The 18,530-nt window shown below is 42.2% G+C and overlaps 1 protein-coding gene across 1 annotated transcript; it reads right to left on the minus strand.

Moving 5' to 3' along the window:
- Positions 1 to 357: 357 nt before the first annotated feature.
- MYL3 (myosin light chain 3) lies at positions 358 to 18,279 on the minus strand. The gene is made up of 6 exons (XM_044656991.1): positions 18,028 to 18,279; positions 5,863 to 5,890; positions 5,091 to 5,240; positions 3,280 to 3,453; positions 792 to 869; positions 358 to 414 (listed from the first exon to the last, which is right to left on the minus strand). Exons 1-6 carry the CDS (start codon positions 18,160 to 18,162, stop codon positions 386 to 388), a joined length of 594 nt encoding a protein of 197 aa, XP_044512926.1. The 5' UTR covers positions 18,163 to 18,279; the 3' UTR covers positions 358 to 385.
- Between the last annotated feature and the right edge of the window lie 251 nt (positions 18,280 to 18,530).

Consider the following 18,530-nt stretch of genomic DNA (forward strand, 5'->3'; position numbering starts at 1 on the left):
CCTTCCTTCCTTCTTTCCTTCCTTCTTTCCTTCCTTCCTTTCTTCCTTCCTTCCTTATTTCCTTCCTTCCTTCTTTTCTTTCTTTCCTTTCTTTCTTTTTTCTTTCCTTCTTTCTTTCTCTCTCTCTCTTTCTTTCTCTCTTTCTCTCTTTCTCTTCCTTCCCTCTTTCTTTCCTTTGTTACTTCCTTTTTCTCCTTTCCTTCCTTATTTTTGTCATTTCTCCCTTTCTCTCCTTCCTTCTCTAGCCTCTTAAAAAGGAAAATCATTGAAATCCAAATGTATAGTCCTCTCCCCAGTAACTCTGAGGAAGTCCTGACTTCTCCCAGTCCAATTTCTGAAAAGGTAAAAAGGGGTGGGGGAGAATCTCACCTGAAGAACTGAAATCTCAGCTAGCCATGATATGCTTCACAAATGCTAGAAAGAAGACAAAGGTGGAGAATAGGTTAGTGTGTAAGTGGGTATGAGTATACGAGAGATGCATGTTGGTGTGACTGTCTCTCTTATCAGACTGGGAACTCACTGATGTGGGGTGAAGGTAGGATGGAGGTGGGGAAAATGAGATTTATCTCCCCCTCAGACTTGGTCTGAAGGAAAATGACAGGTAGGAATTCCTTGGACACCCTTGGCAGGACCTAATTGGCAAGAAGCCAGTCCATGAGACCCAGGATTTTGTTACTCTCTTATAGACCCTCTTCTCCTCTTCAGGAACAGGCCCCTGGGGCAGGGGCTGGCAGGAGTACACATCCCTCAGCCCCTTGGGAAGAGCCTCCCTTTCTGCTGTTATTTCTCACCTTCATAGTTGATGCATCCATTGGCATCTTCCTGTCCAGCCATCAGTTTCTCCACCTCATCTTCAGTCAGTCTCTCACCTAGAGGGGTTTAAAAGGTAGATTGGAGTCACATGTAGTTCTCTCTCTACTAGTGACAGGTAGGGACTGAGGAGCTGCTTGTAACCAGAGGTCCTATGGCTGGCACTGCTCCGATACTCTCTGGCTGGAAAGGATCTCAAAAGGTTTCATCCACTCAAAGGATCACAGAGTCATAGATTTAGAGCTAGACTGGAACTTTGGGAGGCAGTGTGATTCAGTAGAAAGCACACTGGCTCCAAAGTCAGAAGGCTTGGGTGCAAATCCCTATGTGTCCTTGAGCAAATGATTTAACCTCCCTGGGCATCTGGTTTCTCATCTTTAAAGTGGAGATTGGACTAGCTAGCCTTTGAAATTCCTTCAAACTCTAGAACAATGACTCAATGGGACTTCTCATTCAACCAAGCCTAGATTCCTTGTCTAGAGATCACACAGTGGAAAACTTGAACCCAGGCCCTCCACCTCCAACTCCAATATTCTTTCTACCTCACCATTCATCTTTCTAGCCCCCATGTTTAGAGCATGCTCCATCCTCACCTCTGCCTTTTAGAAACCTGTGCTCACCTTCTGTACCACCTCCTTCCTAAGAGAGGCCTTTCTTGATGTCCACAGATCCTTTCCCTACCTCTCCCTCCCCCCATTAAATGTTTTTACATGGCAACCAGTTGTTTGAATCCTGCTTCAGACTATTTCCTAGCTTGTGGAAACCCATGCAAAGTTAAACTCCTCCTTGCCTCAGTTTCTTCATTTCTAAAATGGGGATAATAATTTTTGTTTTTCAATAGTGTCCAACTCTTTTTAACCCCATTTTGGGGTTTTCTTGGCAGAGATGCTGGGACAGTTTGCCATCTCCTTATTCCTAATAATAGCACCTACCTAACAGAGAAGAATCAAATGAAACAATATTTTTAAAGTATTTTGCACAATTTAAAAGTAATATTGGCGGGGGGGGGGGGGTTCCGGGAGGGGGTTGGAGAGAGGAGATAAGCTAGATGGTTCCGTGGATAGAAATCCAAGCCTGGAGACAAGAGATCCTATGTTCAAATCTGTTTACAGGCACTTCCTAGCTGTGTGACCCCAAGCAAGTTTCTTAATCCCCACCATTGCCTAGACTTTACCAAACTCCTCTGCCTTGGAATCAATATACAGTGTTGATTCTAAAATGGGAGACAAAGGTTTAAAAAAAATTGATACTGAGTATTGATTCCAAGGTAGATGATTAGTAAGGGCTAAACAATGGGGACTGAGTGACTTGCCCAGAGTCACACAGCTAAGAAGTATCTGAGGTCAAATTCAAACCCAGAACCTCCTCTGTCTCCAGGCCTGTTGTATTCACTGAGCTACCTAGATGTTCTCACTTAGTATTGATTTTAAGACAAAAGGTAAGAAATTTTTGGAAGTCAGTATATAAATATAGGATATCATTGTTACTATTATTGTTTCATATACACATGTGTGTTTTTCCCCTTATAGAAAATAAGTTCCTTGAGGGTAAGAATTGTTTCCTTTTTGTCTTTGTAGCCTCAGCACCTAGCACATGAAGTGAACTGATTAGTGAGTTCAAGCCAGGGTCAAGTAGGAAAGTAGATTGTTAAATTTTCAATATGAGTATTTATATCTCAGAAATCAATAAATGCTACCAATTAGGACTTGATTTATTCTTTTATTGATTGTCTGGACTTAGGAAAGTGATGGAGAGAAAGTTTAATAATGCAGATTAAATTTAAAACTGTGTCCCATATATCTTAACAACCCACCCCCAGTACAAGCCATCACAACTCCTTTATACGTATTCCATAATGTACAGGACAATGCCTGGGCACAAAGAGGGCACTTAGTAATGTTTGTTCATTGATTGATTCGGCTGGCATCTTCTTAATCCAAAGCAAGAAAAGAAAAATGCCCCTTCTGTTGGAGCCGAGGTTAGGAAGACTTGATTCAGACACTAATTCAAATCCTGATTCAGACACAAGTTCTATGATGCCAGGCAATTCATTTAACCTCAGCACGTTTTCTTTTCTGTAAAATGGGGGAAATAACAGCACCTACTTCTCAGAATTGTTGGGAGGGTCAATGAATAAAATACATATGCAAATACTAGCAATTATTATTATGCTATCCAAAGTCTTTGGGGGGGGGCACTGAAGACACTGAAAAGATTAACTGAAACTCCTCTGTACCACAAAGTCAGAGAAAACTGTGTCTTTGACAAACCTTCTTAAGGTCTTCCTCCTCCCCTAGGGGATCTCTGAGTCAGAGGTGAGGGGATGCTGACATAATAATGGGGCAAAATAAAGGGTCCTAAGGAGATTCAAGTCTTTGTCTCATGCTGCTTCCCAGCCTACAGTAGCTAACCATGTCCCTTAAAGCCATCTCAAAGGCCTCATGGGGCAGTAGGTAGGTAGACACTTACCGAGGGTGGCCAGCACATGGCGCAGCTCAGCCCCCATGACAGTCCCATTGCCTTCCTTGTCAAAGACCCTCAGCCCCTCTACAAAATCTTCATATGTGCCAGTGTCCTTGCACTTGGCAATATGCTGCAACATTGGCAAGAAGGTTTCAAAATCCATCATTTTAGAATTGAGTTCTGTGGGGAACACAGAAGGGAAATGGAGAAGTTAAGAGCAAACATTAGAAAGAGTATTCAAACACATACACACACACACATCCATGGCCCAGACCTACTTCAGAAGGAGTAAGGTACTCTCGTGGAGGATAGATGAATTAGGGGGAAATATATCAGGATGTCCTCCAGAGAAGTAGGTCAGGAGACTTCATTTACCCTGGAATCTATCATTTTCTTGATTCATCTGCCTACCTGGTCTTTCCATCTGCCATGAACCAAACATGAACATGAACCTTCCTTTAGGTGTTATGTCCCCCAGTCAGAATAGGTGCTCCTGGAGGTTGGGGGCTTTCTCAATTTTCTCTTGTATACTTAAGCATTTAGCACAGTGCCCAGCATATAGTAAAATCTAATAAATGCTTTTCTATTTCTGTTCTGTTTCTCATAGTTAGAACCAATCCTGTAACATGCCTCTGCTTAAAACAATTCCTTTATTCCCTATCACTGTTTTTTTTTTAAACTTCTGTCTTAGAAATCAATATTGTGTGTTTGTTCCAAGGCAGAAGAGTGGTAAAGGCTAAGCAATGGAGGTTAAGTGACTTGTCTAGAGTCACACAGCTTGGAAGTATCTGAGGTCAGATTTGAACCCAGGACCTCCCAGCTCTAGGCCTAACTTTCAACCCACTGAGACACCTAGCTGCCCAACCTCTATTGACTTTTTTAAAATTTTAATTTAATTTTTAAATTTTTTTCCATAGTTACATGATTCTTGTTATCTCCTTCCCCTCTTCCCTCCTCCATCCCAGTGACGACAAGCAATTTCACTGGGTTACACATATATTGTCACTCAAAACCTATTTCCATGTTAATCATTTTTATAATAAAGTAGTCTTTTAAGACTAAAACCCCAAATCAAGTGTTCTATTGACTTTTGAGTAAAATGTGGGCTCCTTTGCTTGCCATTCAAGGTTCTCCACAATATGACTTGTGTACCTTCTGAGAACAACTGTCCTGCTAATCTAGAGGAATGCTCTTAATGAGCATTCTGGTACAAGGAGGAGAGACAGTAGCAGACTGTTAGGCTCTCTTTATCTCAGACATAGACATCACCCTAATCACCTCCCTACAAACCCAAGGTAGGCTGAAGGGCTTAACAGGTGTTCAAAATAGGACTATCCTTGTTTTAATGACATAGTTTCACTGCCATCAATCCCTTTAGTCTTCTCTGTGCCCATTGCTGTGCTGACTACACAAGACCCTCAAGGGCATCATCACTCAAACAAGCCTGTGGAAAAAGACTTCCAGGTGCATCTTACCTTCTGCTCTACAGTAAAAAGAGTGTCTCTGTCTCTCTCTTCTTTAAAGCTGTAAGATTCTCAGTGAGAGTTCTAATTTCCAATTTCCAATATGTAATAAAGCTTTTCACCCTGCTTATGTGTGCTGACTGCAGGCAGCCCTGGTGGCTATCATGGGACTATTGTCTATAGCTATGGTTTCCCTATTCCAACAGCTCAACTGCCCTGGATTCTTTGCTGTGCAAACACCCCTGAACAAGGAGATAGACTGGGATGCAGGCAGGGCTTGGTAAAATCACGTCTCACATTGAATTCCTTGGGTAGTTGCTTTCTTTCCCTGTGGGTAGGTCTAAGGTCACTTACCTTCCTGTTTGGGCCTCCCCAACACTCGAAGAACCTCAGCCTGGGTTGGGTTCTGACCCAGAGCTCTCATCACATCCCCGCACTGCCCATATGTGATTTTCATCTCTGACTTGGGGGTCCGATCAAATAGGGAAAAGGCTTCCTTGAACTCTGGTAAGAGTGAGGGAGAAATATCAGATAAGGATGATGACACAGGTGGTGTTCAAAACACAGAACAAGCCAGGGAGGGAATATTCTCTCGGTTTTTGTCCTAAACTTTCCTGAAAACCCATCATTCTGGAGCAATTATTAATTTTGAATCTAATTATAGTTAGCTTTATGCAACTTTTTTCCTTTACTTAAAATGTATTTTATTTTCCCAATTATATCTACCAACTGGTTTTGTATAACTTCTGAAAGAGGTGAGGACAGTGTCTTTCACCTCAGATGGGGAATTCTAGGCAGATGGTGGAGTGAAGGAGGAAGGTATCTAAAAAAGCTGTGTTTCTCAAGTAAGAATGGAAATTCTCTGAAGGCAGGAACTATGTTTTTCTCTAAGTCTAGGAGGTCCCAAAGGGCAAGAGTTGTGCCTTTCTCCCTCAAATGAAGGATTCCTTAAGAGCAGAGGCTTTGTTTCCTCCTCAGACTAGAGGCTTCCAGAAGATAAGGGTTGTATTCTTTCTGGCATTAATGCCTAACATTTAATTGGACACCCCCAGAAGGGTTGAACAATTAGCCTATTGACTAATGATCTGAGTAATGCATAAAGGGGTAGTTACCCAAAGCTACTCACCTTCTATCTGCTCTGGAGTGAACTCAATCTGGAATAGAAACCAGAAAAGTTCTAATTACTGCCCATGGACTCTCAAAAGCCCTCTCAACAGAGCCCAATGAAAGAGACCTAGCCCTTGACACCAACCTGAAAGAAAGATGCTTTGGAAGTTCTTTTTTATTTAGTTACCATTTATATATATAACACAATATAATATTATGTGGTATAAATATGTAATAAAGTATAAAAATATGCTTATCCAAGAGAAACAAACTTTTTCATTAACTATGTCCAAAAATTTATATCTCCTTCTTTTTTCCCCTTCCCTCCCACCTTTCCCCTTCCCAAAAAGGCAGATAATGTGATATAGGTTGCATAATAAATTGGGAAACATTATTTTTTAAGCCCTTACCTTCTGTCTTAGAATTGGTACTATTGATTCTTTTTTTTAATTTGAAAAATAATTAATTGATTTAGAATATTTTTCTATGGTTACATGATTCATGTTCTTTCCTTCCCCTCCTCCCATCCCCCTCCTGTAGCCAACAAGCAGTTCCACTGGGTTTTAAATGTGTCATTGATCAAGACCTATTTCCATATTATTAATATTTGCATTAGGGTGATCATTTAGAGTCTACATCCCCAATCATATCCCCATTGAACTATGTGATCAAGCAAATGTTTTTCTTCTGTGTTTCTACTTCCACAGTTCTAAGTATTAATTCTAAGACAGAAGAGTGGTAAGATCTAGGCAATTGTGGTTAAGTGACTTGCCCAGGGTCACACAGCTAGGAAATGTCTGGGGACAGATTTGGAACTGGAACCTCCTATCTCCAGGTCTGGATCTCTTATCCACAGTACTACCTTACTTCCCCCTTGAGAACATTATTAAGCATTTTGATGAAATATTGTTAAGTGAACGATGAACATTCAGAGAAGAATGACCAGGGACCTCTCATGCCTTCTGAAAATTGCTTGAAGGAACTGAGAATCTTTAGTCTAGAGTAGAGAAGACCTAGGGAGACCTTGTCTTCAAGCCTTTAAAAGATTTTCAGGTGGAAGAAGGATTAATCCTGTTCAGCTTGGCCCCAGAGGGTGGAACTAAGAATAAAAAATGGTTGTTGCTGCAAACCAGATTTCAGTTCAATATAAGGAAAAATTCCTAACAATGAACCTCCCAGAATGCCCCAGGAGGTAACCACACACACACTTGTAAGTAATCTTCAAGTGAAATCTGATTCATTATAAAAAGGATCTTTGTTAGGTTATGGGTCCATAGGATCATAGAATTAGAAGTAGAAGAGAACAGAGATTCCTCATTTTGTAGATGAGGAAACTGAAAAACAAAGAGGTTGTGTCACTTGTCACAAAACTAAGAAATGTCCAAGGCAAGATTTGAACCCAGATCCTTTTGAGTGTAAGGTGAATTCCCTGATCATCATTGTATCATGCTGCCTCGGATGATTTCAAAAGTCTCTTTCAACTCTAAAACTGCGCATCTCCTCCAAACTCTTTCACTGTGTTTTGGTTTTGGGGTTTTGTAAACATTTGGCTGACATATGAGATGACTCTCCAGAAGCTGCATGTCCACGATGGTTGGACTTTCATCCTGGGGACCCTTTTTTGGAGAGAGCATGGAAGAATCTGAGGCCCCGCTACTTGGGGGAACCATCAACTCCTGATGCCCTGTTAACTTTCCTGCTCCCTAATGCCAAGGGCAAACTTCCACTCCCAGGAACTAATCCAGGTTTCCTCAAATAAGGAGAGGAGAAAGATGATCCCATTCGAACAGTGTGTCTGTATGAGCGTGTTGCTATGGGATAGGGAAGGAGAGCAGAGAAGCAGAATCCCAAACATTCATGGCTCTTCCCCCAGACAGGTTCCCTCAGTCATCACTGGCTCTGTCCCCCAGCAACTGACACACACCCAGCCCCACTCACAGGGAGCTCAGTGTCTCAGACAGGCATGCCAACCACACCACGGAAACTCTAAACTGGGGTATGAATGGATAGGAATGTCACATACTGGCCACAAGGGCCTCTTGGTGGGGTGGAGTTGGGGAACTTGAGGAAGAGCTGGAGAGGGGAGAAGTGGGTCTATCCCTATCCCCAATCCTCATGAATCCATGGGTAGCTTGAGCTCCTGGGCAATCTGAGGAAGTTTCCAAGAGGAAGAGGGATATCTTCCCCCCACCCCATTTTAGAATTTCATTTGAACAGTGGATGAAGGTTTAGCAGCTCTACTGTTTGCTTTCTGTACAGCCTTCTGGTTCCTCATTTCCCTCGTCTGTAAAAAGAAGGGACATTCTCTAAGGTCCTTTTTGGTCATTATTCTATTGTTCTGTGACTTTAGGGTTTTAGGGTAGAAAAGTCCTGAGAAGCTGGAGAGAAGGCCTGGACGCAAACACTCACAGAATTGAACTGCACTTTGAAGAAACATGAGGGTCCCGTGAGCCCCCTCCATCCATCTCCTTCCTTCCCATCCTTCACTCCAAATTCTGACCATTGGCTCTGGGCCCTCAGAGCAGGCCGCCCCTCTCTCAGTCACTTTTCTCTGCTCAGACAGGCAGGCAGAGCTACTTCGTGTGAATAAACATATTGGGGTCTGCGATAAATCAAGGATGGTAGACATCTCCCTCCCTCCTTCACTCCTGGCAGCCTCTTGCAACCCTGACTTTCCAAGCATCTTTCACAGCATCTAACCCAAATCTCTCTCGGTTTCCCCAATTTTAAGCTTTACTGAACTGAAAACTTCTAAGGGCTAAATAATTGGTCTTCATCTTTCCCATAGTGTCTAACAAAAGATTTTGCACAGGGTTCACAAGAGGCAGCAAGGTTAACTTGAGGAGCCCTGGCCCAGGAGGCTGACTGTATTTGGAACCTAACACACACTTCCTAGCAAACCACTTCATCTCTCAGGGGCCTCAACATCCTGATTTGTAAAATAGGAATGTGATTCTTATACTGACCACCCTTCCAGGGGAGCTATCAAGAAGACTATAAAAATGAGATCTGGGAGCAGTGGATTGAGTCAGGCCTGGAGATGGAAGGTCCTGGGTTCAAATCTGGCCTCAGACACTTCCTAGCTGTATGGCTCTGCGCCAGTCACTTAACCCCCATTGCCTAGCCCCTGCCTTGGAACCAATATTCAGTATTGATTCTAAGAAGGAAGGTAAGGATGTTTTTATTTTATTTTATTTTATTTTTACATTTTTTAAACCCTTAACTTCTGTGTATTGGCTCCTAGGTGAAAGAGTGGTAAGGGTGGGCAATGGAGGTCAAGTGACTTGCCCAGGGTCACACAGCTGGGAAGTGTCTGAGGTCGGATTTGAACCTAGGACCTCCCGTCTCTAGGCCTGACCCTCACTCCACTGAGCTATCCAGCTGCCCCCCAAGGATGTTTTTTAAAGAAATCAATTCTTATTATTACAATCAAAAAGTATCAGAGATGGGAGGAATGATGGCGACCATCAAGTTAAACCCTTTCACATAACAGATGCAGAAACTGAGGCCTGGAGAGACAGTACAAGGTCAGACAGAAAGCAGACAGAAGATATCAGTTTAGGACTTTATATTCTAATGTTTTTCCACCACACCAAGTTGAAGAGTAGAATTGTTCTATCCTCCATAGCATGGGTGCCTTCTAGAGCTGCCCAGGCCTTGCCCCTCTCCCTAGACTGGCCAGGAAAGAGAGGAAGAGTCACCCCAGCTGCTCTCTCTGATTTGTTCCTCTCCTCCCTCCCCAATCCTCACTGCCCCCATCAGAGATGTGGAAGCAGCCAGATCCCCAGCTCCAGGGGTCACGGAGAGAGAGAGATTTATGAGGTGTGAGCTGGATCGGAGCCTGCCTGGCCCCACTGTGCCCGGGCACCCATCAGGGCAGGCTTGCAGCTGGTGCTTTTGATGCTATTTTCTCCCTCAGAGAAGGCAACCACAAACAGGCCAGGGTGTAAGTCATCATTTCCCACTGGAAGCCGTATGTTCCAGGTCTAAACTGAGACCAGAGGGAGGGGAAGTGAGAGAGTGTGAGCCTGCGAGAGAGGGTGAGAGAGATGGAGTATGTGTAAGAGAGACCTCAGAGACACAGAGAGACGGGGAAGGCAGAGGGGGGAGAGAGATGGGAGAGATGGGAGACACAGATAATAGAGCAAGACAGAGTGAGCTATCCACAGCCAAAGAAGGAATCGTCGCAGTCTGGATGAGGATCAAAGCATGCCATCCTCTACTGGATGTCCTTCGTGAGATTTCCATTGTGTCTTCTCTCATGACATGGGCAATATGGAAATATGTATGACCTGAAAGGAGGGGCATAGCCTGTATCCGACTATTCACCTCCTCAGGGAAGAGAGGGAGGGAGAAATTCTAAATTTTCTAATTCTAAATTGCCCCCCCCCAAATTTTTTTTGTCAAAAATGGTTTCTGCATGTTACTGAAAAAATGTTAGAATGTTGGGGGGACGGAAAGAAAGATGGGAAGAAAGACAGAAAAAATATACAAAGGACATCGAGGCGGGAAAGGCAGAAAGAGAGAGAGATGGGAAAAAATAGAAATAGATGGAGAAACATATAAAATCTGAGAAAGAAAGAAACAGAGACAGAAACATAATAAGGGAGAGGAAAGAGCCAAGACAGAGAGGAAGAAGGAGGGATACAGAGAGAGACAGTGAAGGAGAGAGAAGAGAGAGAGAGACTGTGTGTACATCACTATTGGGGCATATGGATATGTATTTCTAAGTATTCGAGTTGAGTCTATGACTTAGGCCAACTCTGAACACAAAACATTAAGAAAAAAACCTTTACCTTCTCTCTTAGAATCAATACTGTGTATTGGTTCTGAGGAAGAAGAGTGGTAAGGGCTAGGCTAAGAGGGGTAAGTGATTTACCCAGGGTCACCCAGTTGTGTATATAATAATACCTCAGATGAGTCACTTACTTTTCCTGGATTTCACTTTCCTCACCTCTACACTGAGGGGATTGGACTAGAAGGCCTTTTTATCCCTTCGTGGTTAAAATCACCTAATCTCTTCCTCTTAGTGTCCAAGGGGCTCCTCTAAAACTCATACCCACCACTCTCCTACTGACCTATCTTTCTCCACTTAGGTAGGACAAAGGCAAAACTACCATGCTTGGGACAAAGTGAGTGGGAAAAGAAAGACTAGAATGGGGAAAGGATCACAAAGTGGGGATAGGGACAAGAGATAGTTTCTTTGGGTCTCAGTTTCCTCATCCATAAAGAGAGAAACAAGGACTAAATGACCTTGTTCTAAGACCTATAATTCCACAGTCCTTTTATTTTTTAAACCCTTACCTTCCATCTTGGAATCAATACTGGTTATTGGTTCTAAGGCAGAAGAGTGATGAGGGCTAGGCAATGGGGGTTAAGTGACTTGCCCAGGGTCACACAGCTAGGAAGTATCTGAGGCCACGGTCCTTTTTAACAGAAGGTAAGACTCAGAGTAAAAAGATAAGAGGCCTCCTGATTTCCAATCCAGGACTCAGGATGAGCCCCCTCAAAGCTAAGGGGACCTCTGAAAACCTATCAATCTCTACCTTCCACTCTGCTTATCTATAAACCATGCAATTTATTTTTATCTCAGCCCCTTTGGCCCCTCTGTATCCTATTCTAGTCCCCGGTGGGCTGAGGCAAGAGGAAGGGTTGTTGTCTGAAAAATGTTCTGGATCTATTCTTGGATACATCACAAGCAATGTGATGTTGGCCACTTCAGCTGTGATAACCTCCATGGTCAGCTCAAAGTGGCCTCATAGGCCACTCTAATAAGTAATTCTTGAGTATTGGAATAGGATCAGAGCATCAGAGAATGTTAGCGACATTCAGAAAGAGAGTAGAATGTCATCAAAGGCCAGAAAAATTCCATTCCATACAAAGTAGAGAAGCAACTTGTCATATTTGAACCCAGGACCCTACACCAAGATAAATTCAGAATGGATGAATGAATTAAATATAAAGAAGGAAACTGTAAGTAAATTAAGTAAACACAGAATAGTATACTTTTCAGATCTCTGGGAAAGGAAAGATTTTAAAACCAAGCAAGAGAAAGAAAAAATTATAAAATGTAAAATAAATAATTTTGATTATATTAAAATAAAAAGGGTTTGTACAAACAAAAACAATACAACCAAAATCAGAAGGGAAACAACAAATTGGGGGAAAATCTTTATAACAAAAAATTCTGACAGAGGTCTAATTACTCAAATATAAAAGGAACTAAATCAATTGTATAAAAAAATCAAGCCATTCCCCTACTGATAAATGGGCAAGGGACATGAATAGGCAATTTTCAGATAAAGAAATCAAAACCATCAATAAGCACATGAGAAAGTGTTCTAAATCTCTAATAATTAGAGAAATGCAAATCAAAACAACTCTGAGGTATCACCTCACACCTAGCAGATTGGCTAAAACGACAACAGGGGAGAGTAATGAATGTTGGAGGGGATGCGGCAAAATTGGGACATTAATGCATGGCTGGTGGAGTTGTGAACTGATCCAACCATTCTGGCTGGCAATTTGGAATTATGCCCAAAGAGTGCTAAAAGAATGCCTGCCCTTTGATCCAGCCATACCATTGTTGGGTTTGTAGCCCAAAGAGATCATAGATAAAAAGACTTGTACAAAAATATTTATAGCCGCACTTTTTGTGGTAGCAAAAAAACTGGAAAACAAGGGTATGTCCTTCAATTGGGGAATGGCTGAACAAATTGTGGTATATGCTGGTGATGGAATACTATTGTGCTCAAAAGAATAATAAACTGGAGGAATTCCATGTGAACTGGAAAGACCTCCAGGAATTGTTGCAGAGTGAAAGGAACAGAGCCAGAAGAACATTGTGCACAGAGACTGATACACTGTGGTAAAATCGAATGTAATGGAATGTAATGTACTAGCAGCAATGCAATGACCCAGGATAGCTTCTGAGGGATTTATGGTAAAGAACACTACCCACATTCAGAGGAAGAACTGCAGGAGAGGAAACACAGAAGAAAAACAACTTCTTGAACATATGGGTTGATGGGGACATGATTGGGGATGTAGACTCGAAACTACCACACCAATGCAACTATCAACAATTTGGAAATAAATTTTGATCGATGACACATGTTAAAAATGTGCATTGGCTATGGTGGGGGGTGCAGGGATTGGGGGAATGAAGGGGAAAGTAAGAACATGAATCATGTAACCATGGAAAATTTTTCAAAAAAATTAAAAATTTTTAAAAATTAAAAAAATATATATTTGAACTCAGGACTTCAAAAGACAGATCTACCTTGAGTGGATCACTTCTCTCCCCTGTATGGAATAGAATTTCTCTAGTCATTTTAGTCTAGACAGAGAAGAGTCAGAGATTTGTTCATGAAGATACTCTACTAAGGCATGGCAAATTTGGGATATGGGCCAGTAGAACCCACACTCTTTTGAAGTACAATTATTATAATATTATACTGGTCCTCAGTTTCCTCATCTGTCAAAAAGCCAGGTCTGACAGAATAGAGAACCTCCAAGATCCCTTCCAACTATCAGTCTTTGATCTAGTCTTAAATGGTCTTTCTTTGTTGGTCAGTTCCTATACAAATTTGGCATATAGCAAGTTAATAGTTGAGTCATCCCTTAAGCCTAAGCATGGCACTCTTTTCATTATACCACATGGCATTCCAAGAGAATAATCATATTAACTCACTCATACCTAGCACTTTGAGCTTCGCATAGCAATTTTTTTCTCACAACAGTCCTATAGATAAATAGTGTGAGTACCATCACCCTCATTTTATAGGTGAGTTAGTTAACTTGCCCATTATCCCAGGGCTAATGCCTGAGGTAAGATTCAAACTCATGGCTGCTGACACCAGGGTCTCCTTAGAGAGTCTCTCAGACAATGATCTCCCCAATCCTAGACGTTCCTGGGCCTCATTTTCCTGATCTTAAAATGAAGGGCTTAGATTAGATTGCTCGAGAGGTTCTTCTCAGCTCTCGGTCTGTGATCTCATAATGCTATGTGGGCATTGGACCATGGAAGGAGAAGGGTTTATCTCTGTCACAGTCAGGGTCAGACACCCTGTCTGCCCAAGGTCAATGATACCTGTCAACACTCTAAACACACACACTCAGGCCTCTCGAGGTCTCTCTCTCCCAACCCAACTTTCCAGGCTGCTGGCTCTTCCTCTTCTAAAATTGTTTCCCATGTTTGAGAAACATCTAGGAAAGAGTGAAATGACAATGATGATGGTGATGATAACTACCATTTTTTTAATGCCTACTATGTACCAGGCACTTTACAAATATTATCTCGTTTGATCCATAAAACAAAACTGGAAGCTAGGTACTGTTGTTATCCCATTTTCCAGATAAAGAACCTGGGGCAGGTTAAATTATTTTCCCGAGATCACACAGCTAGTAAGTGAGTGATGTATGATTTGAACTCAAGGTCTTCTTGACTCCAGTCTCAGAGAGCTATCCATTGTGCCATCGAGCTGTCCAGATAAGAAATTAAGAGTTCCAATAAGTATAAAATCAAAAATTCTATATAGTAAGATAAGGAAATCGAAAGAAAAATCAATAGGCTGCTCCAGGTAACGCCAAAGTCTAGAGAAACACAGGGAGAGGCTATGACAAGTCCTAGAGATAATCTTTAGTTTTTTTTTATTGTTCTTCATTCTTTTTTTATCATGTCCAACTTTATGATCCCATTTGGTCACATTGCCATTTCCTTCTCCAGCTCATTTTGTGGATAAGGGAAACTAAGGCAAACAAGGTTAAGAGACTTGTCTAGGGTCATCCAGCTAATAAGTGTCTGAGGCCAGATTTGAATTAATAAAGATGAATCTTCTTGACTCCAGACTCACCACTCTAGCTACTGTGCTGTCTAATTGCCCCTAATCTAGAGGAGGGGAATGTTTTATTGAATAGGACTGGCAATCTTAATGAACCATAATGATTTAGGAAAGCTTGTGGCAGTGAGCTCTGGCTCTAGAGTCAGGGGACTTGGGTTCAAATTCTGATTGAATTAAACAAAAATTCCTTTTATGTCAACCCCAATAAGTAGTCATCAAGCCTTTGAAGAATTCTAATGAGGAGGAGCTTGCTACCTCCTGGGGAAACCCACTTTAATCTTCCCTACATAGAGTTAAAACCTACCTATCTGAAAATTATACCCATTGGTTCTGTAAGGTTCTGCTCTCTGGACCCAAGCAGAACCAATCTAGTCCTTCTTCCACATGGTACTCCCATGACCTCGTCTGTTGGCCAATACTCCTTTGCAAACAAGGCTAGATTGGTTCACAGTCAATATACATCACTGAACTTAGAGGAACTCTTGGAGTTGGTAGAATCTTTGAGAATCTTGGGGTTGCCTCTATTGTAATGTGAGGTACTAAATCATAGCTATAGAAATGGAGATGGAGATAGACATACAGTGTGAATGTGTGTGTGTGTGTGTGTGTGTGTGTGTGAGAGAGAGTGTGAGAGAGAGAGAGAGAGAGAGAGAGAGAGAGAGAGAGAGAGAGAGAGAGAGACATGGAAATTAAGATAGAAACAGAGTTTTAGAGATGAGAATCTAGAAAGAGGTAAAGATGACAGAGATAGAGATGGAGAAAAATAAATACATATGTGTGTATGACTTCTATGTAAGTGATATTATTATTATTCATTGTTATTATTATTATTACCTCCACGGTGTACTGGAGTACATAGAGTGCTGGATTTTGACTTGAGGAAGATCTCTGACAATTACTAGCTGTGTGACCATGGGTAAGCCACCTCTCTGAGCCTTGGTTTTTCCCATTCATAAAATGGGACTTGAAATACCAATAATACATCTCAAGGAAACTCAAATGAGATCACTTTCATAGAGCACCTTGGGAACTTAAAAGCCATTTTAAATATCATTTATCTATCATCTGCACCTTTTTCATTAGTGCAAGTGATTTGAGGTAGCTTTTTCCCCCTTCGGCTGGAACTATGAAATGGGAGAAAGTTTCATGAGGTGGGCAAGACAGGACACATCCAGGAAGGTGACCAAGGCTAGGAAGGAGGGGGAGGGTGGGGCCTGGGGCTAGGGGGACCAATCTTAGCCAAGGACACAGTCAAACATTCCCCCCTCCCATATGCTAAAATATCAGCCGTGCTGCTATGTGGAATGCCAGAGCCCTAAAGTCACATCCCCAGGGTGGACCTGGACCTACCTTCCTTGTCCTTTTAGAGCATTTGGAGCTCTAAAACCATTTAGAGCACAGGTTCTTAACCATTTGCACGCCATAAACCATTTTAGCAATCTGGTAAAACCTATGAACCCTTTCTCAGAAAAAAAATTATTTCTAAATGAGTAAAATAAAATGCATAGGATTACAAAGGAAACCAATTACATTGAAGTAAAAATAATTTTATTCATCATGATAATGATGTTGAAATAAAAATAATTTCTTTTCTCATCCCAGTTCATGGTCCCCAGGTTAGAAATTCTTATTTTAAAGAAAAGGAAACACTGAGGGTCATTAGGACTAAAGCTAAAAACCAGGAAGAATTTCCCACCACAGGGAAGGGAAGGAGTTTCAGTAGTGATCTTAGAACAATCAAATCTGAAAAATGGGCATTAAAATACTTATTTTAACTATCTCACAGGCTTGAAACACAATAAAAATATGACATGTGTTCATTAAAGTATTCATCTCAACTACATAATCCTTGACACCTGCTCATTCTTGTTATCTTGCCTCTATGAGAAGACATTCCACGTGGATGGTGACCTCACAAATTCTTTAGGTAACCCATTTCCCTTTGGGATCGCTCTTATTTTTAAGTAGTATTTTTTTTTCTTATATGGAGTCGGAAGCTGCCTCCCTATTCACTTCCACCCAGTGCTCCCATTTAATTTCTACACTCTGAGGCCAAGCACAACAAATTTAATCCCTTTCAAATACTTGAAAACAGCTATCATCTTCCCAAGTCTTCACTTCTCCAGGCTTGATATCCTCATTTCCTTCAATATAATCCTCCTAATGTATAATTGTCTTTCTCTTGGCTATTGTGGTTATTGGAGGTGGGGAAGAAGCTGGGGATTGGTGAGGAATCTCAGGAGTACGTGTGAGGGACAGGGAAGGTGAAAAATAGAGAATTGTACACATGACTAAAATCAATGTTGCCAACTTCCTAATTTTCTTGCCAGATCTCAATTCCCAGGCTGGACAGAGACCCTCATCTCCCCTGGATTTAGGATCAGAGAATGCAGTAAAGGGTTAAAGATCATCCCTTCCATCTCCTTGTGCTTGGAATGCTTGAGAAGGTGGTAGCATAATGAGGAAAGACCAGATTTGGAATTAGAAAACATAGATCCAAATTCTAATTCTGCTACTTCTACCTTGTGGCCTGAGGCAATTGAATCTCTCTCTTGGGGACTGGTTCCTTCTAGCATTGTGTCTATAATTCTATGATCATCGTTCCGTTGTTTCAGTTGTGTCTGATTTTCGTGACCCCATTTGGGGTTTTCTTGGCAATGATACCAGGTAGTCTGACCATTTCCTTCTCCAGCTCGTTTTACAGATGAGGAAACTGAGGCAAAGAGAGTTAAGTGATTTTCCCAGGGTCACACAGCTCTCTGTTGAAAGGCAGGGTGCCCCTCCCCACATCAGCACATTTGGACAAAGCGCCAGCCATCCCATTTTAAAGTTCTGCCTGCTCCCCAATTAGGCAACAACATGGACAACAGAAAGATCATAAGATTTGAAGCTGAAAGCTATTTTAAATATTACCTAATCTACTCACCTTATTTTACAGCTAAGAAACCTGATTCTCAGTGATTTCCCCAAGGTCACACAGAAATTAGATGGTAGAACTGGGATGTGAACCCTGATTTCTCACCTGTAAATTCAGTATTCTTTTCTTGACAATGAAATGTCCTGCATGCCATACTTCTGTTCCCAATCTCCTTTTTTAATATTATCTCTTCCAACTGCCCACCCCCAAGGAAGTCTTCTTCATGCCATACCCTCAATGATTCCCCCCTCCCAGTCTCTACTGGTCTCCAAGGCTTTATACTCCAATCTCTCTTCGGTAAGATCTCCTCTTCCAGAAGTCCAACCTAACCCCATTCTATTTCAGCCCTCCTTTGAATTTCAGAATCCCCCCAGAGCTGAGACTAGCCTCACTCCCAGGAAAGAGACCTAGGAAAGAAACCTACTTTGATCTTGGAGGCATCAAACTCGACTTCCTTGGGGGGCTCAGGCTGGGATGCTGGAGCTGGAGCTGGAGCTGGAGCTGCCTTAGGGGCAGCCTTTGCCTCCTCTTTCTTTGGATCAGGCTTCTTGGGAGCCATGGAGAAGGGCCAGTGAGGCAAAGAAAGGGGAGGTGGGAGAGTGAGTCCAGGGAGAGCAGAGCACAGGAAGGGAAGGCTCAGGGGAGCTGAAGCAGTGCTGGATTCTGGTCCAGTTCAGGGTCTTTATCTCCAGCCGTAATTGTCCCTCCCCATATCACTAGTGTCTCCCCCGCCCTTCATTCCCCCCCCCCAGTGGGGGCTGGGGGAGCCTTACAATAGGGACACAGCTATAAAAGGAGAAGAAGCCAGGGGGCCAGTGGCTATTTTGGAGCTGATATAGACAGCATTGTTCAGAGTTGGCACATCTGAGGAATGGAAGGTTGTTGGGGGTGGGGGGAGGGAGGTGAGACACAGTGTGAAGGTTACAG

Source organism: Gracilinanus agilis, chromosome 1 (assembly GCF_016433145.1).
Source record: "Gracilinanus agilis isolate LMUSP501 chromosome 1, AgileGrace, whole genome shotgun sequence".
Taxonomy (NCBI): Eukaryota; Metazoa; Chordata; class Mammalia; order Didelphimorphia; family Didelphidae; genus Gracilinanus; species Gracilinanus agilis.

What these genes read in the sequence shown, in the direction of transcription:
- MYL3 (XM_044656991.1), bottom strand. Translation starts at nt 18,162, where the DNA reads ATGGCTCCCAAGAAGCCTGATCCAAAGAAAGAGGAGGCAAAGGCTGCC. An exon ending in CACTCCAGAGCAGATAGAAG is followed by an intron (nt 5,241 to 5,862) that starts GTGAGTAGCTTT and finishes CACTCTTACCAG; the next exon opens with AGTTCAAGGAAGCCTTTTCC. An exon ending in CCATGTGCTGGCCACCCTCG is followed by an intron (nt 870 to 3,279) that starts GTAAGTGTCTAC and finishes AAACCCCTCTAG; the next exon opens with GTGAGAGACTGACTGAAGAT.